Genomic DNA, 25,491 nt, shown 5'->3' with positions numbered 1-25,491 from the left:
CTTCACAATTTATTATGATTAAAAAAATATTTATAAACCCCTTAACTGCTACCCTACTAAGTTCTATTAGTCATTGCCACTTTAATGTCATCTTTTACTGAATTTCAACATGCTAATTAACTTCTCTTATAGAAACAGAAATAGATCTTAAGGACACAGATCTACCTATAAATAATACAAATGCAGCGATGCACGCATACCCAAAGCCATTCTTTTTATACACAAGAACAGCACCTGTTCCTCAGGGAAGAAATTCTGAGGTTGGATATTCCTGCTGCCATCAGCAGCCATTTATGCCAGCAGAAGTGGATGATATCAAGTTGAGGGCGGGAGAATTGATCTGCTGGAAGGTAGGAAGACACTTCAGAGAGATGTGGACAGGCTAGGCCGATGGGCTGAGGCCAACAGGATGAGGTTTAACAAGGCCAAGTGCAGCCTCCTATACTTTGGCCACAATAACTCCATGCAGTACTACAGACTGGAGGATGAGTGGACTGAGAGCAGCCTGGCTGAGAGGGACCTGGGAGTGCTGGTTGACAGTAGGCTGAACACGAGCCAGCAGTGTGCCCAGGTGACACAGGAGATTGATAGCATCTTGGCTTGTATCAGGAACAGTGTGGCCAGCAGCAGTAGGGATGTAATTCTGCCCCTGTGTTTGGCACTGGGGAGGCCTCACCTTGAGTACTGTGTGCAGTTCTGAGCCACTCACTGCAAGAAAGATACTGAGATGCTGGGGCAGGTCCAGAGGAGAGTGGCGAGATTGGTGAAGGGACTGGAGGGAAGCTGAGGGAGCTGGGGTTGTTTAGCCTGGAGAAAAGGAGCCTCAGGGGGAATGTTATCACACTCCACAACTACCTGAAGGGAAGTTGTAGTAAGGTGGGCATCAGGCTCTTCTCCAACTTGTGACTAGAGGGCATGGCCTGAAGCTGCACCAGGGGAGCTTTAGGTTGGATGTTAGGAAGCACTTCCTCATGGGAAGGGTAATTAGAGACTGGAATGGACTGACCAGGGAGGTGATGGAGTTGCCATCCCTGGAGGTGTTTAAGGAAAGATTTGATGTGGCACCTAGTGCCATGGTCTGGTTGATGTGGTGGTATTAGGTCATAGGCTGGGCTTGATGATCTCTGAGGTTTATTACAGCCTCAATAATTCTGTGATTCTGAGCAGGTGCAGTATTGGAAAAGCCTGGACACAGATGAGTTGAGAGTTATGCACTTAGAATTAGTCTGTATTGAGATGCTCTAGGAATAGCCCAAAGACCACCACAGGTGACATGATGTAAGTGTCATTAGAGATATAATTTAACAGAGGAGTGAGGATCTGAATGACAGTGTAGCCTGTCCCTTCACTACTAGATAAGTTTTTCCACACATTTTAATACTAGAGGTCATCAATTCACAGGTTGATAAGGTTTTGAAAAATGTATAAAGTTGAGAGGAACAGACCTATGTGCATGATAATGTGCCTGATAATGAGGTAAGAGTTCCATATTTTACTGGAATGACAGAAGAACTCTAACTGAAGGTGTTACTTAATTGTCCTCAGGGAGAAACTGAAAGTACTCTTGAAAATTAACAGAATTACAGCATGATGGGAGTTAGAAGGAGCCTCTAGGGCCCTTTCGGTCCAACCCTCCTGCTGAAGCAGAGTCACCCACAGCAGGTTGCACAGGACAGCGTTCAGATGGGTTTTGAAGTGATTTCAGAGATGGAGACTCCATCACCCATCTGGGCACTTGTTCCAGTGCTCCACCACTCTCAACATAAGGAATGTTCTTTCTCACATTTAGATGGAATTTCCTACATTCAAGTTTGTGTTTGTTGCCTCTTGTCACTGGGCACCACTGAAAAAAGAGTGGCCCCATCTTCCTGAAACACACCCTTTAAGTATTGATAACATCCCCCCTCAGTCTTCTCTAGGCTAAAAAGCCTCAAGTCCCTCATGACTTTCTTCACAAGAGATTCCTGTGATGTGTTCAGAGATAAAATCCTGCAGTCTTCAGAGAGAGCAGAGAGGATCGAGGCAGCATATGAATGCCTGAAGCAGCAGATGGTTGGGGAAGAAAAAATAATAAAGGAAAATTTACATTTGGATTGACAACTTGTCTGTGGCCCTGTGCTGAGAACCTGCCTAATATACTTGAACATGCTGAAATATTAAACCCCAGAAGCACAAGAACTAAAAGGGAAATTTTGACGAGCTCTTAAGCAAGGTCATGAACATGGTTGTACTTCTGCTGGCACTACTGATGGAAGGCAAAACTTGGCATGGCTTTTCCAATATGAAGGTGGCAAAGAAAGCACAGTGCACTGTGATTAAAAATTAGATCCTGCAGAAGAGGGAAGGCATCACCTTCCTGATGAAAGTCCTCTTCAGCGTGTCAGGAGTGCTATTTGAGTTCGCAAAACCACTCCCAAAGTGTATTATGATCACATATATGCATGACAGAGCCGACCACTTAATTCCCCTTCTGTCACAGGCAAGTTGGAGAATAAAAATTACACTGACACCCAAGGGTATTTTATAATAGATTATGAAATAAAGTAATAAATTTGCAGATTATTTTGGCTTTGCCTAGTGGTACTGCATTACACACCAAATATTCTTGGCCCCTCATTCATTACTATTTAATTACAACTGAATATCTTTTTTTCTTTCTCTTTTTTTTTTTTTTTTCCTCAGACTTCATTAACCTTCAAAAGGAGCCTATGACATAGGACTCTTCTACACACTTGTAATGTTAGAATCTTGGTTTGCCAGGAGACCCTTCCCTTAATGCTGAGATTTAATGAAATGCACAGGCTTTGATGGGGAACACATGAAATATGAGCACTCTCCATGCAGTCACTGAATGGACAAGAGCTACACCTATCTGCCCCTCTGCTCAGCACTGGTTAGGCCACAGCTTGAGTACTGTGTCCAGTTCTGGGCCCCTCAGTTCAGAAAAGATGTTGAGTTGCTGGAACGTGTCCAGAGAAGGGCAACAAAGCTGGGGAGGGGTTTGGAGCACAAGCCCTATGAGAAGCTGAGGGAGCTGGGGTTGCTTATCCTGGAGAAGAGGAGGCTCAGGGGAGGTTTTATTGCTGTCTACAACTACCTGAAGGGAGGTTGGAGCCAGGAGGGGGTTGGTCTCTTCTCCCAGGCAACCAGCACCAGAACAAAAGGACACAGTCTCAAGCTGTACCAGGGGAGATATAGGCTGCATATTAGGAAGAAGTTCTTCACAGAAAGAGTGATTGGCCATGGGAATGGGCTGCCCAGGGAGGTGGTGGAGTCACCATCACTGGAGGTGTTTAGGAAAAGACTGAATGGGGTGGTTGGTGCCATGGTTTAGTTGATTTGATAGAGTTGAATGATAGGTTGGACTCGATGATCTCAAAGGTCTTTTCCAACGTGGTCCATTCCATTCCATTCCATTCCATTCCATTCCATTCCATTCCATTCCATTCCATTCCATTCCATTCCATTCCATTCCATCAATTACAATCACAGATTGATACTAGATTAATGTCCAAAGACGCCACAAGAGCTTCCCCAGAGGACAGGGTCATTAAAGTAAACATGATCATGGACACTCTTATTATTCCTTTCACTGTGGGGCACAGAAGAGGAAGCAAGGAAATGAGGAGGGATTTGCCCATGTAATTCCTATGTCTTCAAGGCAGCAAAAGCTCCAGTGTCCCACCATGCCCAACAACAGTGCAGCACAGTTCCAGCTCCTGTCTGTGAGAAACCACTGTTCAATCTGAAACATTTTGACTCCAAGAAGAAATCAGGGAGCAGTAAACTTTTCCCAAGATGAGAGGCAGAACCACAACCCGTGCAGTGGCTTTCACTGCTTTGCTGCAAAGCTTCAGATGATAGATCAGTCTTGGCCTCTTGGTGCCAATCTGAGCAGATGCTTGCAGAATAGATGTGGACTCAGTAATTCACTCTGTAGTAACAGATTCCTCATCATCCTGAGAATTCCCTCTGAGCGCTAACACCACCATCAATCCATGAATGCTCCTCACAACATTCACCCCCCCCACCAAAACCACCCCAAAATCAACTCATGCCTGGTTTTCTTTCTACTTAAAAATAAAAACATCAGAAAGAAGAGATATTGACACCCACATCTGTCACTTTCTTAATTCCAAGTATTTGTGGTCAAACCTCACATGAATTCTTTACTGACTTTTTCAGTCTGCCTTTCTCCTACTGCTCAAAATACCTTACTGCACATAACTCCAATCTGATCTGTCACTGGCATTTTACGCACCTTCTGCAGCTCCCTTTTTACAAGGAGTCACATGGAAAAGACAATGGGCAATGGGGACAAGTTACTCCTGGGGAAATTCCCACTGGACTCCAGAAGAAAATGTTTCCCCTAAGAACAGCCAGGCATTGGAATCATCTCCCAGGGGAAGCAGTAGATTCCCCTACATTGATCAGTTTTGAGACTCAGCTTGACAGAGTGCTGGGTCATCTCATTTCAACTACACTATCACCTAGAAAGGTTGGACCAGATGATCCCTTGGGGTCCCTTTCTATCTGGCATTCTGTGAATAAAAAAACCAACCAACCAACTAACCAACCAACCAAATCAGTCTAGTACCCACTCATATGGTTAAAAAAAAAAAAGGGGAAAAAATCCAATTAAAAAAATCCTACTAAATACTTTGAGCTACACCTCAATACTGGTCTCTCTTTTATGCTGAAGAAAATAACAGAGGAAGTCAAAGGCACAGCCTTTTATCCACTGCCTTTGCCCCCTGCTGTGTCATTGTTTCCTACATCAAGCACTCTAAAAATACACCTTTTCTAACCTGCTGATCCTTATCAATCTTCTTCTCTGGCATTCCATTAGCTCGCTCCGCACTAATGAGATAATCCAGTCTCAAGCTGCAAATCCCTAATACTGCTTTCACTTAGACAGCCACTCTGCTTTATCCATAATGAAGAAGTGAAGGGGAACAGCTCCATGATTACTGACTGCTTCTATTCTTTTTTACATGCCAGATGCCTTTTACACGGAGATCAAAGTACTTAAAGACACACTAAATGAAGCAGAGCAAGCTCCATGCACGTGTACTCTGATCCAAGCCCTCTTGCCTACACATTCCCATTAGCCACATGATGTGGTCATCTGGAAATGGGCCACTCAATTTCAGAAAAAACTTATTCCAGCTGGAGTTTCTTAGCAGCCATGGAAAGTCAGACAGTTGGCGAGTCAAGCAGCTTGTGTAGGTGGGACATCCCTCCAGAGTTACTAATCTGAAAACAATTTATTGTTATAGAATGAATTTCATTCTTGGTGTTACTGCTTCCAAAAACTATTCTAAATATTTTGATTACTGTGTGGGCATCTCAAAGTAATTCTAAATACAGTGAGCAGTAACAATTCCCAGCTATTGCCAAGGCTGAATTTGAAACCAAAATCACAGACTCATGGAAGGCACTGGGTTGGAAGGGCTCTCTAACAGTCACACACAGAATCACAGAATTGCCAAGGTTGGAAGAGACCTCAAAGATCATCGAGTCCAACCTGTCACCACAGACCTCATGACTAAACCATGGCACCAAGTCCCCTCTTGAACACCTCCAGGGATGGCGACTCCAGCACCTCCCTGGGCAGCCTATCTAGGCCAACCTCCTCACACTCAGCAGGGACACCTCCTTGGGCAACCTGTTTCAGCATTCCACCACCCTCATAGTAAAGAACTTTCTCTTAATGTCCAACCTCACCCTACCCTGCTAATTTTAAACCATTGCCCCTTGGCCTGATGCTACAAGCCCTTATCTGGAAGCATTCAAAACCGACCTGGACTTGTTCCTATGTGATTTACTCCAGGTGATCCTGCTCCAGCAATGGGGCTGGATTAGATGATCTTCAGATGCTGTGATTCTGTGACCCTAAAGAGTTAATTTATCAACTGGATTAAGTAGCCTTGATCACAGTTTGAGAACACAGTACCTTGTTCTTGTAGCACTTTCAGTGAACACAACTGTGGCACAAAATGTTTTAAAATGAAAAGCTGAAAGAGTCCAATTGTAAAACGGAAACACTCTTAGAATACAATTGGATTGAAAAACAAATCTTAGCAGAAAAACTAGAAAACTAGTTTAAAGATAAATGGATTTATCTTTTCAAGTTTTACTTCTCATTAAATTCTATAATGCATTAAGTCCCCCATTTGCAAGCTACTGGCTTCACTAACACTAAATTTAAAGAGATTTGAGGTATACAATCATCTGTTCTCAAAATAAAGGTGCCCATTTGAATGCAAATTGTTAAAAGTCGGAATTTAGGGCTTTCACAGATTTATAAAAGCAGAGCAGAGAGTCTACTGTGGAAAGAGAATAGGAAAGACATCCAAGAAATAAAAATCCAGAACATGTTTAAACACCAACAATAGTAGTGAGTTTACTTTAAGAGCATTTTTGAGACATTAAAAAGTAATTTGAATAATTTGTCTGTGGGTGCTACTTGTGTTCAGTCCTGCTATAGAATATTCTGTAATCTGAAGTCGGCTTGAAGGAATTATACCCATTCTGCATCAGGAATAGTGTGGCCAGCAGGAGCAGGGAAGTCATTGTGCCCCTGTACTCAGCACTGATTAGGCCACACCTTCAGTACTGTGTCCAGTTCTGGGGCCCTCAATTTAAGAAGTACATCAAGACACTTCAGCGTGTCCAGAGAAGGGCAATGAAGCTGGGGAGCGGTCTCAAGCACAAGCCCTATGAGGAGAGGCTGAGGGAGCTGGGGTTACTTAGGCTGGAGAAGAGGAGGCTCAGGGGAGACCTTATTGCTCTCTACAACTACCTGAAGGGAGGTTGGAGCCAGGAGAGGGTTGATCCCTTCTCCCAGGCAATCAGCACCAGAACAAGAGGACACAGTCTCAAGCCGTGCCAGGGAAGCTTAGGCTCGAGGTGAGGAGAAAGGTCTTCACCAAGAGAGAATTGTTGGCCATTCGAATGTGCTGCCCAGGGAGGTGGTGGAGTCTCCTTCCTTGTTCAAGAGCGGACTGGAGGTGGCACTTGGTGCCATGGTTTAGTAGTCATGAGGTCTTGGGTGACAGGTTGGACTTGATGATCTTTGAGGTCTTTTCCAACCTTATTGATTCTCTGATTCTCTCCAGGAATTTTTTAGACTATTAAAAAAAGCCCAAAACCCAACAACAACAAAAAAAGAAACCCAAACCCCAACAAACTAAAAGAAACCAAACAAAACAAAAACCCCACAACAACAAATAAAATAAATAAATAAAATAAAAATAATTTACAAACACAACTGAAGAAGTGAACAGCTGCTATAGGAATAGCAATCCCTCCCTAAATCCCTGAAGGGTAACAGTGCAGATGAACTCAACTTCAAGGTCATTTCATAGAATTGTTTTGGTTGGAAAAGACCTCTAAGATCACTGAGTCTAACCTAACACCACCATGCCCACTAAACCATGTTCCCAAGTGCTGTATCCATAGGTGTCTTGAACACCTTCAGAAATGGTGACTCCAACACCTCCCTGGGCAACCTGTTCCAATGTCTGACCACTCTAGCAGGAAATAAATTTTTCCTAATATCCAACCCAACCCCCCCCCAACACAATTTCACGACATTTCCTACCATTTGATACTAGGGCGAAGAGACCAACCCCCACATCACTACAATCTCCTTTCAGGTAGCTGTAGAGAGCATTAAGGTCTACCCTCAGCCTCCTCTTCTCCAGACTAAATAAACCCAGTTCCTTCAACTGCTCCTCACCAGGCCCCTTCTCCAGACTCTTCACCAGCTTCACTGCCCTTCTCTGGACATGCTCCAGCACCTCAATGTCTTTATTGTAGTGAGGGGCCCAAAACTTAATGCAATTTCTTAACACACCCTCATTTTAAGGCATTGGTAGTGCAGGCATTTCTGTGCTCCCAGGCTGAATGCTGATCTTGGCATTCTTCTCAGTCACAGTAGAGCTTCTTTCAGAACTAAGATCACTCTTCCCATGTTCAATATGAAGTTGAGATTTTACATTTTTAATAGCATGTACTATTACAGCTAACACCCAGCCTGGTCTGAGGCTTATAATAACTTCCTAGTTCTGCTTTGTTTCAAACAGGAAAACTACTAGCCTGCAGCCCATCCCAAACACTTGCAAAAACTTTTGCTCCGTAAAAGAGAGTACTGCCTGCTGTTCCTTCATTTCAACTGATATTTAGAGACCCAGAAGAAACACCAGCATAGATTTCACCCTAAAGATACACACAGAACCATCTTTCCCTGGATCCTGGGAATTACTCCTTAGGCACAATGAACCAAACCACTATAAAGTGCAGAGTACTGAGGGCCAGCTCAGGACTCCTTTCCAGGCTCCTTTCTCCAGCAGTGACTCAAGGCAGATACTTTATCACTACAGAGTCCTAACTTCTAGCATCAAGGTGACCATAAATGATTTTTACCATGTCATAAAGCCAGAAATCACCCAGATGGCAATGACATTCCTCTTCTTACAGTACACTGGGGGCACAGATGCAGTTATTTGAAGAAGCAGCTGAAGAAGCTCTGACTGAGAGACCTGGGATTAAATGAAATTGTCCCTATATATTCCTTTCCTCAGTCACTCTTTTCCCTGTCTTTTCCAGACTTACTGATATGCAGAAATTCTGACCCTTTATTTTCTGGTGGGCAATTATAACTTGGCTTATGGTGCTCTTCTTGGGACAGCAGTTGTATGGGCAGAGCTCCTCACTGGCAGCCAGATATGGTTTGTAAGTCAAACTGTCCATTTGCTCTGCATTTTCTCATTACTCCATCTCCCCAGACTTTTGTCCTGTCCTTTCCATCCACTCCTTAAAAAAGAGCACTAAGAGACATGGTTTAGCACTGAACTTGGTAGCATTAGATAATGGTTGGACTGGATCTTGAAGGTCTTTTCCAGCCAAAAGTATTCCACAATTCTAAGACTAGGATCACTTCAGAAAAGCAGCCTCACACTAATGTCTGTTGGTGTGGCTAAAATAACAGGACCCTAATGTCATCCTTCCATGTCTTCAGGTATAAAACAAACCAACCAACTAAAATAACACAAAGAAACAAACAAACTATAAAATCCATAGATTTATGCCAGAATGCACAGGTACCTCAAGTCCTATTAGAGCTCAAGCTTACTTCCACCTAGGACCCTCTGCTTCTTATTTAATTTCTTATTTAACACTGATTTAAGGACTTATTCCTGCTCCCTTTACAGGAATTAAAAAAAAAAAAAAAAATCTGAAAATGTAATCAAGTGAAAGCAATAAAACTGAAGATATAAATGATAAAAGCCCAAACCTACTTGATCTTCATGAATCTTGAGTTGTTCCCATCTGTACTACCTGAAAAAACACATTATATAACTCCAAATGGACTCATATTTCACAGAGTCACAGAATAATAGGGGTTGAAAGAGATCTCTGGAGATCATCTAGTCCAACCCTCCTGGCAGAGCAGGGTCAACCAGAGCGGTTCCCACAGGATGGCATCAAGGTGGGGTTTACATAGCTCCAGAAATGGAGACTCCACCACCAAGAGAGGCAGCCTGCTACAGTGCTCTACTATCCTCAAAGTAAAGAAGTTCCTTAAATAAGGTGCTTTGTTTTTTAAATCTGTTGGTGCCTGGCTGTTTGCCAGAGGAAGGTAGGAGTAGGGAAGTGATCATGCTCCTCTACTCACCACTGATGAGGCTGCACCTTGAATACTGCATTCAATTTGGCCTCCTCATTCCAAAAAAGACATTGAGGTGCTGGAGCGTGTTAAGAGAAAGGCAACAAAGCTGGTGAAGGGTCTAGAGAACAGGTCTGGTGAGGAGCAGCTGAGAGAATTGCTGTTATTTAGTCTGGAGAAGAGGAGGCTGAGGATTGCTCTCTACAACTCCCTGAAAGGGAGTATCAGATGATAGAACAAGAGCAAATGGCCTGAAATTGTGCTGGGGGGAGGTTTATGCTGGATATTAGGAAAAATTTCTTTTCTGCAAGAGTGGTCAGGCATTGGAACAGGGTCCCCAGGGAGGTGTTGGAGTCACCATGCCTGGAGGTGTTCAAGACGTGTGGACATGGCGCTTTGGGACATGATTTAGCGGGCAGGGTTGTGTTAGGTCAGTGGTTGGACTCAATGATCTTAGAGGTTTTTTCCAACCAAAATAATTCTTTGTTTTGAAAGTGGATCCCAAGACAGGCAGGTATTTCCTAAAGGAGGAGACTGTGGGTAGGGATGAGTTTTCTGAACACACCTGCAGAATTTGTTAGGATAAACTCCAGATCCTGATTTTGATCTTTAAATGCTACTGGGTTTTAGGTCAGGCAAGAATGTCTGATGTAAAAGATCTCCTTAAGCCATCTGACAGATAAAGCACTGCCTCAGCTATCAACTTCCTTAGCTTTCAGAATGCAATCCCTCAGTTCGAAGAACCCTTCAACACCAGCAGCAACAGGAATGCCATTTGGAAAAGGCTTTGACCTCACACTTCCAGAGGCTATTTAATTACAAAACCCCACATATTACTGACACATATCCTTGTATCATCATTTTCAATTCAAAAACGTTACATGTATAACTAGCCCACATCTTCCCCAAAACATAAAATGAATAGATTTTACAGACAAGACCATTGTACACTTCTAGTACAGATTTATAGACAAGATTATTCTATTCTTCTAGTGTAAGTCCACACTCAGAAAATCTCATTCAATGTTTTCTGCATCAGTGCCCTAAATTTTGCCTGAATATAAAATAGCTTAAAAACTATATCCTGTATAATCTGAACAGTTCAAGCAAAGAATTCCTCTCAACCCTACATTAAGGTACATCAGTGCCTAATTACCTTCATAAATATCCTATTTCTAATCCAATATGCAACACAGTGAAGTATATTTGCATTTCTCACTCCATAATACTATTAGGTGCTCACTTTTCCATGAGTAGAAGGTTATTCAGGAAACAAAAGACTTGATTCTCCATATAGGTATTGCTAGCTGTTGCCTTGCTGTTTCTTTTTTGATGGTCTTGACAATGGACATTGTGGTTTCTTGTATTACTTACAGTTTACATGGAACTTGGTTAATCAGTTGAACCAAACAACAAAAGAAAGACAGGATGGCTCAGGAACTGTGTGGTGGCGCTACTAATTGTCAAAATGAACACCTGAAACCATCAAACTACACAGACAACTTCACTATGAGTTATCTTTCCACCTTTCAAGCAAGTAACTGCTTTTCCTTGTGAAGGTTACACTAGCTTAGTCTTGCTGCTCAAAGTGACCTGCCATAGGTAATGCTGCATTGGCAGTGGGGCTGGACTCCATGACCTCCAGAGGTGCCTTCCAACCCCTACCATTCTGTGACTCTATTATTCTATGGGTCGTGGAGCTGCTTCCTGCATGCCCACTTCAGAGAAGAGTTCTGTAGCAGCAGCTACAGTTTCCTGCATCACCTCAGTTTTATATGTAAAAAATGCTCCATTGAAATACACAACTATTTTTCAGATTCATTGTCGTGCTTATACTTTATGCAGTTCACAGAAAGAAACTGGAAGGGTGGCAAAAGTGATGTTCTTAGTGATTGTAGGTAATCCACCTCATGTCATACAGTGAGTCTGATACACTGAAATACTCAACAGAACTCCAGGAAGCCAGGGCTTTTCATGATAGGATTATCCTTCCTCTTATAGAGCCCACTGCTCCTCTCTTTAACCTGGAGCTCTTAATGATGCCAAAACTGCGTGCACGATGGATTTGACATCTCTCTGGAAAATAGCATCTGAGACACAAGAACTAATGATTGCTTTTCCAGGTGCCAATTGGATGATAGTTTTTGATGCAGCTTCACCTTTATATACCCCAAAGCCAGTGACACACAGGTTAATCGATGCCTTGAGATTTAATCAGGAAGTGTTGAGAAAGAAAGTGCTGTAGTGTGACACAGATAAGCAACAACCTAGCTCTGAGGTGGATCACAGTGCTTCAGAGTGAGCCAAGGAAACACACAACAGCATAGGCAAGGCAGGCAGAATAAGGCAGAGCATAAACCCCATAGAAATCAGTAACTCACCTTTAACTCTGATTAGCTGCAAATGGTTAGTGATCAAGAATGGTCTAGCAGCAATCGTTATTTCTAAGTGGGAACTGATGTTAACAACAAGAAAACACAGGCTGAAGAAAATAACCTTTTAGGGCTGTACAGCCAGGAAGAGAAAAGCAGAGCACAGGAGTCCCTCCAGCCCTTCCTTGCTCCTGCCTTTTCTCTGTTCCCAGCATGACAGCTCCCAAGAATGGGCCTCTCTAAAGAAAAGTTACCCTGCCTACCGCTCCTGCTCTTGAGGGCAGTTTGTTGTAACAGATCACTGAAAAATCCAGCACTGTTCTCCTCAGTAATAGTTCCAAAAATTAAGGATTTCTTGGGTTTGTTTGTTTTTAAACAAGGACCATTGCCATTCAGATTTGTTGAACTATTTTTCACAGAACCATAAAGAAAAGGAGGAAAAGGCCTCTGAGATCATCAAGTCCAACCATCATGCCCACTAAACCATGTCCTGAAGTGCCATGTATACATGACACATGAACACCTCCAGGGATGGTGACTCCACCACCTTCCTGAGCAGCCTGTTCCAATGCCTGACCAATCTTTCTGTGAAGAAATGTTTTCTAACATCCAACATAACCCTTCCCTGGTGTAACTTGAGGCCATTCACTCCTGTCCTAAATTTTCTCATGTCCTAACCTGTGGGAAAACCAACTAAACCACCATAAAAGTGGTACCACAAACACAGAGGAGGACATAACACAACTTACATATGTTAGTCAAGTGACCTGAAGCCACATTGCTAAGCCACCCTGCGCAATGCTATACAGAGGAAGGTGAGAGTTTCCTTTTTGTGGTGGGAATAGGTGAACTGCTCAAGCACAGACACAAGTCAAGACATCAGTGAAGAAAATAGGAAAGATTTAAGATAGTTATCAACTAATTGGAGAGAAAACAATAAGAGTAGCAAGAAAAGAGCACCAATAAAGGAAGAGCCAACAAGCTGGGTATGTTTTAGCCTAAAGCAGAAGCAGCTGGATGTGGTGGTGACAGGCTTCCTTTTGGAGATTTTAGGACTAGCTAACTAAGTATGAGTTAAGAATGGAACAGATAAGTTTGTCTTCACCTTAAAGCTGAGAGAAATAAGGTGGATTGTCTGTGGTCATTTCCAGCAATATATCTTTCTAGGATTTGGAAGCGAACTCTTCAAACAGCAACAACAGCTTCACTTATTTCCAAAGGAAGACACCCCTGTCACAGTCCCATAATCGCAAGCTGTCCTCTCCCCCCAAAATTAGGTGTCACTGAGAATCATGCCCAAAAGATGCCACTATAATAATCTTCATAGTATTAAAGGACTTTAGTTTTTAGGGTTTGATCCAACACAATTAGATATCAGGGCTTTGAATAAAATAGAGTTTTAAACAGAAGGTTAAGGGAGCACCATTATTAGCATGTCAATAGAGTCTAAGCAGACAGGTCTTTAGTAACACTGGACAGAGAATTTAAAGGAAAAGACTTCAGAGAAGTAAATGAATATTTATTCCAGGAAAATTATTTCTTTAAAGACGCCCCCAAAACAAATATTATTCAGTTGTGGGTTTTTTTTGTGTTTCAAAAGAATCACTTTGAAAGTAAAATATACCTACCCAAAGCAATTAAGATGAGAAGAAGAAAGAACTATTCAGTCAAGGTAGACTCATCCATTTTCCCCTGAATTATGTTTATTTAATATGAACATCAAAGTGTGCAGAAGAAATGAATGGAGAAGGTAAAATAATAGTTCTAAAACGTTGCTATCTGGAAAGCATCTCCATTATCAGAGAACTGCTTGCTGCAATTCAAACAGAACTCAGAATTCAAGATTAAGTGAGTAATGGCTCTGTGAGCTACTACTAGAAGAAAAGAAATACAAAAAGAACACTCCTGCAAAAGTTAGTAGTGCTGGACAGGTTCTAGTGTCAGTTTTAGCAGTTGTAGATTACAGCCACCAAACTATTCACAGGCGACAAAGGAAGGAATTTTAAGTTAACCTTTACTTCAAGACTGTAGTCTTCTCTCCAACTCTGCTCTTTACTCTGAAGGACAGGAGGAAAGCAAGCTTCCCCTGGCCTCCATCATACACTTGCCATGAAGCAGAAAATACATCTCAGATTTTACTGTGTGAACAAAATTGTTCATAATGTTTGAAGTTCTACAAAACACCCGTCTCACTCCTTTACCCTGAGAGTCACCTTTATTCATTTATTTGCTTTTGTTAAACCATTTATGAATTCTTGCTCAAAACCACTGAAACTGCTGAAGACAAGCAAAAAGGATCCTTGGTAACCTCAGGTTACACAATATTCCACAGTGCCACTACAAAAACAAGATAGCAGATGAATGCAGCATTCTGCATCACAAGCCCAGCTCAACACTTCTGGGGCAGAAACTGGGAATATTTTATGACTTTAAATGCCACACACAAAACAAAAACACTCTCCTTCCAATTGCATTTCCTCACCTAGCACATAGGTTTCTGGATAACCTCTGTACTTACCTTTGGTCATGTATGACACCCTGATGCTAATTTAGAAATAATTAAACAAGAAAAATAGATTTCCTACTTTATTACCCATCTTCCTTCAGAAAGCAAACAGATTTCCTCTAAGGTTTCAGAAGAAGAATGAAGAAGACACTTTGTTTCAGCTCCTGGAGAGAGGCAGCAGATGTTCCTCTACTCAACCCTTACTAGGTTCACAGCAAGCTGTTTCAGAGGCTGTATCAAAGTCCTAGCTCTGATGGATGCATAAAGCAAGACAGACTGAGAGCAGAGCTTTCAAGAGGAAGAAAAAACAGCAGGCTTCAGGAATAAAAAAAAAAAACCAACACATTTCAGGCTAGCTGCGTGGTTTTAAAATTTGCGGCCGGGATTAAAAGCTAAAGATAATGTGGAGAAAATATTACACTACCTGCCACAGTTCACTGAAGTGCCATGTACAGAGCAGGCAGCTACTTCAGTAACAGAACAGAGCCTCTTCCTCCATATTTTACTTTCATTGAGAAGAAATGACTTCAGTGACTCCAAGTTTCTTGTTAACATACCTGTCCTGGATTCCTTCTGTGATGTGATAGAGACGATTGGCACCTCCATCGGCACAAGCTCTCAGTGCAGCTGCGAGAGAAGAAACAGAACATCAGTGTATTGACATTATAAACAAAAAGCCACAGTAAATTACTCCACTACTGACATTTTTCTGTATAAACTCAATTCTTCCTTGCAGTGTAACCCCATCTACTGGTATAAGTTTGGGACTGACCTGTTGGTGAGCAGCATAGGGGAAAATAACCTGGGGGTCCTGGTGGGCAGAAGGCTGACTACGAGCCAGCAATGTGCCCTTGTAGCCAAGAAGACAAATACCATCCTGGGGTGTATTAGAAAGGGTGCGGTTAGTAGGTCAAGAGAGGTTTTCCTCCTCCTCTACTGTGCTCTGGTGAGGTCACATCTAGAACATTGTGTCCAGTTCTGGGCTCCTCAGTTCAAGAAAGACCTCAGGGAACTGCTTGAAAGAGTCCAGCAGAGAGACACAAACATGATGGAGGGAGTGGAACATCTCCCTTCTGAGGAAAGGCTGGGGCTCTTTATCTTGGGGAAGAGGAGACTGAGGGGATGATCTCATTAATACTTAGAAATACATGAAGGGTGATTATCAGGAGGATGAAGCCAGCCTCCTCTCAGTGATGTCCAGTGGTAGGACAAGGGGCAACAGGTACAAGCTGGAGCATAGGAGGTTCCATGTGAACATAAGGAAAAGCTTTCACTGTGAGGGTGACATAGCCCTGGAACAGGCTGCCCAGAGAGGCTGTAGAGTCTCCTTATCTGGAGGTATTCAAAACCTGACTGGATGTGTTCCTGGGTGGTCTGTTCTAGGTGGTCCTGCTCTGGCAGGGGCATTGGACTGGATGATCTTTCAAGGTTCCTTCCAGCCCCTAACATTCTGTGATTTTTGTGATTCTGTGTGCAGGGGGTAAACTCGAGATCTCATATAGCTGTTATCTTCTTATACTTGACTAGTTGCCTTGTAAAGTAGTTCCCTTCCCTAAACAGAGATTTAAGCTGCTTTTATGAGACTAGTCCCAGTCTTCATCTGACTGTACCACTGTATTTTCCCAATAGTTTATTTCTCTCTCTCCTATTCTACTGCCCAGTCAGCTTAAACTACATGGGGGGCAAGTATTTGAAACCTGAAAGGGATCCATCTTCCACAAATGGACATGTACTTGTCTGAACAAGTGGGGACTTGCTCCTTAAACCTAAAAAAGCCTTCTCATCCAGGCCAAAAATTGACAACGGTAGCTGTCTAATGACATGCTGTTCTCCTGTGATCCCATTGTTGTTATAGACTGAAGGCAGAGAAAAGAGAACAGTCCAACACTATTAGTGCAAAATCAGACTTAAATTGGTATGTTTTATTCATAAGCATCTCTATTAATCATCATTTAACTAACACACAGTTCTTTGATGAGATTTTTAAATCACAAGAAGTTATTAAAGATTGAAAATTACTATCTTGCCATTGCAGTCTTTATCAGGTTTGCTCTGAGATGCACAAGTCAGATAACAGCAGCAGGCAAGAGAAAAGAAGCTGTTGCTGCTATGCTAGAGCTGAGAGTTCCTTCCAGGTCTGCAGGCAAAGGCAGGCAGACTGGGAGACCTGGGAGGACTGAAAGTTGGAACACTGCAGGGGAAGGGGGGAAAAGGGAAAAAGAGGACACAAAGAAAAGGAAAAGCCTGCCCAATTTTATGGGAAAACTCTATGCACTTCCTGGAGCTGAGAATCCAACTTTCAGCTACAACCACTTTGCTTGCTGTTTATTTCTCAGCCAGAACCAGCTCTCAGCAGTGACACAACGTACATTCTCCCTTTTGTCGCTTGTTAGGTGGGCAATCCCCCATGTCCTAGCTCAGCCACCAACTGAGCAACTCTATGAACATCAGGACATTAAAGTTCTTCTCTCTATCTACTCTTTTCTTGAAGCCATCCAGCTCAACTCCCACAACAGGGAATGTCCTCTATGGGTATACCCACCACACAAGTACCACACGACCTTGGCTGAGGCTTTTGGGGAAAAATAGAAGCCAGAAGGGCAGCACAACGGCTACCAGCTCATCATGGGTAGTGTTGGGAATGGCAACTTTTTGCCTGCAGTCTGCAGGAATGTGCAGGGCAGGAGAGCTGGCATCACACTTGCTACCTCTTCTAACACCACTCCTGCTCCAGTGACCCTCCTTCTCTCATCTGTGGCATTACAGTACACATTATGGTAAGCACTACCTTTCTCAGCCTTCTCTTGCACAGATCATGCTCTGCTCTGTCTCATTACCCTACTTCACCCACTGCTTCCAACCACCATCCACACCCATATTAACAAGACAAGGTCAAGCAGATTTGATCCTGACAAATGTTCTTAGCTGAGATCAGTTGTAAGTTATTTTAGCAGGCCAGCCATGGTGATATACTGCTTCTGGCTCTTGCCAGGGTCCTCACCCATCCTGATGAATATAAACATCACAAGACAGACATTCAAAAAAACAAACAAACCACAAAAAACCCAACCAAACAAATAGCAAACAAAAATAACCCAAACCACCCAACCAACAAAAAAACACAACAAAACCAAAAACCACCACAACTTTCTTCTTCCCCACCCCCAGGTTGTGTTTGTCTGGTAGATTTTAACTTGTCCTCTCACTTGAGGTTACAACTGAAACTGGATTCATGTTATTCCTTTCACCTGAGCATATTTGTTAACATCTCTCAGGGGGTTCAACTCACACTGCATTCAGTAATAGTCCATTGCAAAAAGAATGTGTCCTTAAATTAGCTATTTGGGCCATCCATTTATTTAGCAGATATACGGCATTTAAGCAAGGTCTGGGACCTAAGCAATTACAGAATCTTTTCTCTCCCCTTGAGCTACAAAAGCAATTCATCAGTTAGGAGACTCTTCAGAATCACAACTGTAAGAATGCCACAGATAAAACTGTCTAACTTCAGGTACAGAACCTCTCTGAAGGAAGCTTCCTGGGCAAAGACAGCCTCAGCTTCTTCCTTCTGAAAAGTGTGATTTTTGCATCTCTTCTCCCACATTTGAAACAAATAAGTGGCTTATAACTTCTGGGGAAAAACAAACAATGCGATGCAGAAAAATTGAGCTGAAGGAGTTTATTTTCTGTCTTAATCACTTTAAGCCAGCTAGAGCATTAACTGCTGTAAATTATCCCAAATGACTTGAAATAAGTGAAACCTGGCCCACATCTTCTTTAGCTGATTTTGTTATTTTAAAACACCATGAACAAAAAACCCCAAATGAACTACATATAGAATAGAATAGACCAGGTTGGAAAAGACCCTTTGAGATCATTGAGTCCAACCTATCATCTAATACCATCTAATCAACTAAACCATGGCACCAAGCACCCCATCCAGTCTCTTCCTAAACACCTCTGGTGATGGTGACTCCACCAGCTCCCTGGGCACAACAAATCAGTCTTCAGTCAGTCTGGTACACATAAAACTACTGAGATTCTCTCAAAGACCTGAAGTGGTACCTCTATTGCACTTTCCAGCACCCATGAGGCCACACCTTGAATACTCTGTTCAATTTGGGGCCCCTAACTCCAAGGACATTAAAATGCTGGAGTGGGTTCAGAGAAGGGCAATGAAGATGGTGAAGGGCCTTGAACACAAGTCTTACAAGAAATGGCAGAGGGGCCCAGGACTGTTTAGTCTTCAAAACAGGAGGCTGAGGGCATATTTCATTGGGTTAGATCACCCTCTACAACTACCACAAAGGAGGGTGAAGAAAGGTGCTCACATGCAACAAGTGACAGGACAAAAGGATAGAGGCTGAAGTTGTACCAAGGAAGGTTCAGGTTAGAAATTAGGAAAAGTTTCTTCACAGAAAGAATTATCAGGCATTGGAACAGGTTGTCTGGGGAGGTGGTGGAGTGATCATCCCTGGAGGCATTTAAAAGACACATGGATGTGGTGCTGAGGGACATGGTTTAGTGGTAGTAGCGGGATTGTGAGTTCTAGGTGAGTGGTTGGACTTGATCTCAAAGGTCTCTTCCAGCCTCAACAGTTCTATGATTCTATGACACTTGTATACTGTTCACATGGATATGGGGCTGTAGTAGTGTGAAGGTTTAATCCTCCCACCACATCTAATGTTTCACATCAAAAGAGTTGCCTGATATAATAGCAATTTAAAGTTGTCCTCCACATATTTATTCTAATAAGAAAAAACCCACTCAAATCCAACCCAAACCAGAAAGAAACATCAAAGCAAACAATCAATCAAACAAAACCCAAACCCCAAACCCTAAACTTCAGCATCATTACAAAGTTACTTAGAGAAACTATTCATGAAGTCCTGATCCTTTACCAATAAGCTAATAATTTAGACTTGAATGAACCAAAGACCCAGGTGCTTTAAGTAACTAGCAGGCAATTAACTGATTGGCTGGAGACCTGTATATCATATTATTCCTACAGCTAACACCCAAACCTTGCTCAATGAGACATAATAACATATATTAGCTGGAAGAACACGTATCGTTATTTTCTGGACATGTATAAGGTGACAGTCAGCAATCCTAAGCTTGCAATTCATATGGAAAATTCTCTATGAAAAGATAATAGGAACTGATTTGATACAGTGCCTTTTATATTAGAGACAAAATTGCTTTACAAACAACAATTTGGCCAGGGTGCACCACAGCAACTGTGGAGGCAAATCTAGCAGTCTCTAGGCACTTTGCAACACAAAACCTCCTTAATTATTTCAGCAAAAACTGAATGACATGAACAAGATCAGGGCTTTGTTTTGCTTGGCAACCTGAAAACAGAGATCTTCTTCCAAGATATTTACCATTTAAAAGGGGGAAGTGACACAGAGGATTGAAGTGCTAATGGTCACACACGGGTCAAAGATAAGTTATCTTTCAGGGTATGGGACCACCAATACAACAGAGACATAAACCTGCTGTGCAGGTCCAGAGGGACACAAAGTGAGGCTGGAGCACCTCTCCTATGGTGATAGGCTGAGAGTTGGGGCTTTCAAGCCTGGAGAAGAGAAGGTCTCAGAGAGACCTTACAGCTGCATTTCAACATCTGAAGCGGACTTATAGGAAGGCTGAGGAAGAACTATTTAGAAGGGCTTCTAGTTGTAGGACGAGGGAATCAGGTTGCTCAGAGCTCCATCAAGCCTGACCTTGGACATCTACAGGGTTGGAGCCTCCAGCCCCTCCCTGGGCAACCCACTCCAGTGTTCCACCACCCTCACGGTAAAGAATTTCTTCTTAGTGCCCAATCTAAATCTAACCTTCTCTACTTTAGAATCACTGTCCTTTGTCCTACTACCACATGCCTTTTTAAAGTCAAGAGCACATGGTATCACTGAAGAAGGGTATGTAATAGACAATGAGAATGAAGGCACCAAAGTCAGAGTAACATCCTCCATTTTAAATGGTGTCTCGTCCGCCAGGAGCCCGTGAACTATTTCCATTTTGGCACCAAAAAGCAGAGGCTGATTTTAAGGCTACTCATTAGTGAACATGTTTTTACAAAAATATATTCTAACACAACAACAGGTAATGGAAACAACTTATATGGTATTTATTCTTTTAATTCCCTGTCACTGTGAGACAGGCTATGAAGAGCATATCAAACAGAGAAAAGAAGGTCTTGGCTCTGAGCTAACTAGTCCTGAAGCTTTGGTGCAGAGGAGAAGCAAGTGTTTTATCACACCTTCAATAGCCCTGCAGATTCAGGCAGGGGAAAAGGCTCTACAGAACAGATGCAGCTCTTGCAGGCTGAATAAGATGAGGACATAAAATGGGACTTTTAGACACAGTGCCAATACCTGGGGAAGAATAGCATAACTTTATAATTCCTATTATTATCCCTACTCTATTATTCCTTTCAATTAGCCTGTAAGATAGTTTTTACTTTTTAAAAATTTATTTATTTTTTCTAAACAGATCTTGAAATTAATCCCCTTTTTTGCCTAAATTCAAATTCAGGATATCTCCCTTTAAACCACCTCAGAATATCCCCTCTGCTCCTTTCTAATTTTACACAATTTCTTCAAGGTATGCAATCTGTTTCCCTCACTCCATTATTGATTCAGTAACCTGGTAACCATAATTAACCTGCCAGCATAATCTACACATAAGAAAACCCTGCTTAATTAATGAGTAGGTAGTAATATATACGTGACACACGGAGAATTGCTTGGTTTGCTTCATGATACATTTGGCTAACACTTTCTTTTGTTTCAGCATTAATAAAAACACCAGTTGCCCAGCAAGAAAATGCATCATCTGCATTTATGTACTTTCCCTTTTTCTCCTTTGTCCTGCAGAAACTGCAAAACCCATATTTTAGAAATCCAGGGCTTTGTATGGCTGCACATTGCTAACTAAGCAATCTATTTGGACCTCAAGCCCTTCCATCTCACCCATATGGTTCCTACCTGGTTTACCAAACTGTATATAACCACCCTTACACACCGAGCCCAGCACACTGCAGACACCTCTCTTCTGCTCATCTGCATCCCATCAAAGTTTTCTGCTTTGCAGTTGGACACTGGTCTAAGAGGCTTTTAAACATTTTAAATAGATCTATCATCAATTTATCCAAAACTGAAAATCCTTAGGTCCTGTAATGGTGCACAGGGCATTGGGTAAGCACGCTGAAGAATGTACCCCGCTCCTGGAATGTTCTGTGGTTCCAAACTAAAGAGATACAGAGGTGCTTTCTGAGCTGGGCTACAGGTGCACATTCATGCTGCTGTAAGCAGAAGTAGCAAAAGCAGCCTGCCTTCTAGAGCAGTACTCAATACCTTCTAGGACTGAGATAGTTCTTTGGAATTTCACCCAAAATGCCTCTTTTTTTCCCCCTTTTCCTTTTTGCCTGCCATTGGCAGTTTGCAGTTTTGCAGGCATACTTCCAGCCCAGGAACAAATTTTAGGTTTGCAAATACTGCAAAGAAAACAATGGCTGCTGCTCTTAAACTGTGTGTCCAAAGCCCATCACTCATAGAATCATTAAAACTGGAAAAAGACCTCTAAGATCCTCAAGTCCAACCATCAATCCAGCCTCACCATGGCCATTAAACCACGCCCCAAAGTGCCATATCTACATCTCTGTAGAAAGCCTCCAGGGATGGTGACTCCACCCCCTCCCTGGGCATCCTGTTCCAATGCCTGACCACTTTTTCAGGAAAGAATTTTTTCCTTCATCTTAACATACAAAACATGAGCTTAGTTGATGTATGAAACTGCAGTTGCTACTACAGAATTCTTCTCTAAACTGGGCACGCAGGGAAGCAGCTCCATGAAGCTCTACATGTAAGGACATGATCATTAGGAACAAATTTTGTAAACATTGCTGATTGATGCTAACCTTCATGCATGGAGCTAAAAGAAAAATTCTAGGAGCAACTTACACTTAGGAATACAGAGTGCTACATAAATTTGTCTTCTGGTGACACCCTTCCTACCCACCAAAAAAAATTAAAGCAGCTTTTTAGTCAGAATGAATCAAGGATATTAGTTATCATAGTATCATAAAATCTCTTGGCTGGAAAAACCTTAAGATCATCAAGTCCAATCATAACCTAACATCTCCCCAACTGTTAGACCATGTAAGTAAGCTCCTCATCTAAATAGCTTGTGTTTCACACCCTATGAGGAGAGGCTGAGGGAGCTGGGGTTGCTTAGCCTGGAGAAGAGGAGGCTCACGGGAGACCTTATTGCTCTCTACAACTACCTGAAGGGAGGTTGCAGACAGGTGGGGGCTGGTCTCTTCTCCCAGGCAACCAGCACCAGAACAAGAGGACACAGTCTCAAGCTGTGTCAGGGGAGGTTTAGACTGGATGTTAGGAAGAAATTCTTCATAGAGAGAGTGATTGCCCATTGGAATGTGCTGCCTGGGGAGGTGGTGGAGTCGCCATCATTGGAAGTGTTTAGGAGGAGACTTGATGGGGGGTCCTTGGTTGCATGGTTTAATTAATTAGGTGGTGTTGGATGATAGGTTGGACGCGATGATCTTGAAGGTCTCTTCCAACCTGGTTTATTCTATTCTATTCTGAATACTTCTATGGGTGGTGACTCCACCACCTCCCTGGGCAGGCTTTTCCAATTCCTGACCCCTCTTTCAGCAAAGAAATTTTTTCTAATATCCAACCTAAACTTTCCCTGGTGCAACTTGAGGCCATTTCCTCTCATCACTAGTTACTTGGGGGATCAACACCTCACTCCAACCTCCTTTCAGGTATTTGTAGAGGTCTCCCCTCAGCCTCCTTCTCTCCATGTTAAACAACCCCAGTTCTCGCAGATGCTCCTTGTAAGACTTGTGCTCTAGACCCTTCACCAGCTTCACTGCCTTTCTTGATGTCTCATACCAGACTTACCCCATCTGTATCACACAAAGTACACAGAAGCCCAGTAGTCCTCAAGTATATGGACCACGAACACCAGAGCTGGCAGTCTGCTTCCATCTGGACTGGATTATGGCTCTCAGATGAATAACTACTGTACCTCTAGGAAGGTAATTATATGCTTCCTACTAAACTGCTGTGCTGCTTTAATCACACTGCTTAGAGCGTAAACCTTATAGAGATCTCAGCTACGCAGGATTCATTAAACAATTAAATATGAGAATACAAGGAAGGATAAATTAGGAAATGTTTTTCTTTTCTCAGCACATTGATTCAATATTGAACAAAGGCCACACAAAGAACACATCTCCCTAAAAGGTTCACAGAAACAAAACAGAGGGAAAAGGAAATAAATTTCTCCCCCAGGCAAAAACCTCCCCTGAAGACTAAAATTCTGGAGACGTGGATTTCATATTCCCTATAGAATCACAAAATCATGGAATATGGGGAATATGAAATTAATTTCTCCTGCAGACAAAAATCTAAATACTAGTAATTTTTGCCAAATACTAAAATTCAGGAAAATTCAAAGACTAAAATTCAGGGGAGGTTTTTGCCTGTGTGTGGGAGAAACTTATTTCATATTCCCAGTAGCATCACAGATTCTATGATGTCATGATTCTATAGGGAAAAGGAAATAAATTTATTCCATAAAATGAAATAAGATTTATTTCATATTCCTCACAGAATCATAGATTCCACTACGTTATGTTTCTATAGGGAAAGTGAAATAAATTTCTCTCACAGACAAGAACTTCCCCTGAATTTTGGCCAAAACCTAAGTTTTATAGTCATCAAAAGAAAATCTTACTTTAAAACCAAAAATTCCTAAAAGGTTTAACAGCTTAATGCTCACTTTGGAAAAGGAAAAACAATTAAAGTGATGTGCTGGGTTGAGGCAGCCCCCTTCCCCACCCCTGGCAACAATAAACACTCAGACAAACGGATTGCAAAAGTGATGGAAAGTTTAAATAGAAAGCAGTGAGCTTTTACAGAAAGTCAAAAGCACAGTGACAAAGAAAGATCCCAAAACAGACCCAGAGAGATCCCATCCCCACCTGAGGGTACACCCGAGACCCCCAGGGCTCCTTCTTCCCCCTCCCACTGCTAGGCTAGTCTCAGCTGGCCAGATCTGAGACTGCCCATCCCCCTATGGCCTTGGGCCTAGCCAGGCCCAAAGCCAGGAGACATCTCCCCCAGTTACCAGCTGATGGAGGAGGAAGAAAGAGATAGTGCTAGACTCCGCACTGCATCTTATAGTGGTGCAAAGGATTGTGGTAGGAAATACTACATAATTTCCTGTGTCCACCCCTCTGGGCTGGACTTCTGGACACAGGAAGTAAACCTTGCAGGGGGGCACCCAGCTCAAACTGCAACAAGTGATTAAAAAAACAGATAAACCCTTTTATAAACAAATTACTCATAAATACCAGCCCCCCCTAAAAAAAACCAAACCCAAAACAAAAACAAAACACAACCCATAACAAATCCCAAACCGAACCAAACCCCAACACCCCAACCACAAGCAAAAAACCCTCAAGTATCAACAACTGTAGCAGAAGCAAGGTGCTGTCAGAGAGAGGAAAGCAGCCACATTTTCACCAGACTGAGTTTCTGGACTGTCTTCAGCTACACTTCCACACAGAGTTCATTACAGTGATTCATATTTTCAAGGCTGCTGGGTTTGGAGTAATCTCTTGTCAGGTGTTAGATTTAATATTCCTACAATCCTCACTTAGGATATGATTTTCTCTTCCCTTTCTTGTCATCCTTCTCCTATTCTGTCAAGCCCAGGAGCTCTGGTACTTGCCTTGTTGCTTTACACCCACTGCTTTAACAGGCTCTACAAGTGGGAGTAGCCCCTTGCTCTGTTACAGCAAGAACCAGAAGGAAAGAGCACAAAGAGAAAACAAAGTACTTGATGCCATCATTTTGACTAAAATCTAAGTGACCTTTTCATGACAAGACTACACGGCTTGA

The 25,491-nt window shown here is 42.4% G+C and overlaps 1 protein-coding gene across 1 annotated transcript in view; it reads right to left on the bottom strand.

Annotated features, from left to right (window-relative positions):
* The window catches only part of TPK1 (thiamin pyrophosphokinase 1), a 364,520-nt gene that overhangs the window by 206,800 nt on the left and 132,229 nt on the right, over nt 1-25,491 (bottom strand). Inside the window, exon 3 of the mRNA XM_068152550.1 lies at nt 15,109-15,178. Coding sequence (XP_068008651.1) covers nt 15,109-15,178 — 70 coding nt within the window. The remainder of the gene's footprint in view (nt 1-15,108; nt 15,179-25,491) is intronic.

This window comes from Melanerpes formicivorus, unplaced genomic scaffold (assembly GCF_026170545.1).
Source record: "Melanerpes formicivorus ecotype bairdi unplaced genomic scaffold, bMelFor1.0.p_v2 SCAF_24, whole genome shotgun sequence".
NCBI lineage: Eukaryota > Metazoa > Chordata > Aves > Piciformes > Picidae > Melanerpes > Melanerpes formicivorus.
The sequence above is the reverse complement of the archived record's forward strand: the minus strand, read 5'-3'. Positions and strand labels throughout refer to the sequence as shown.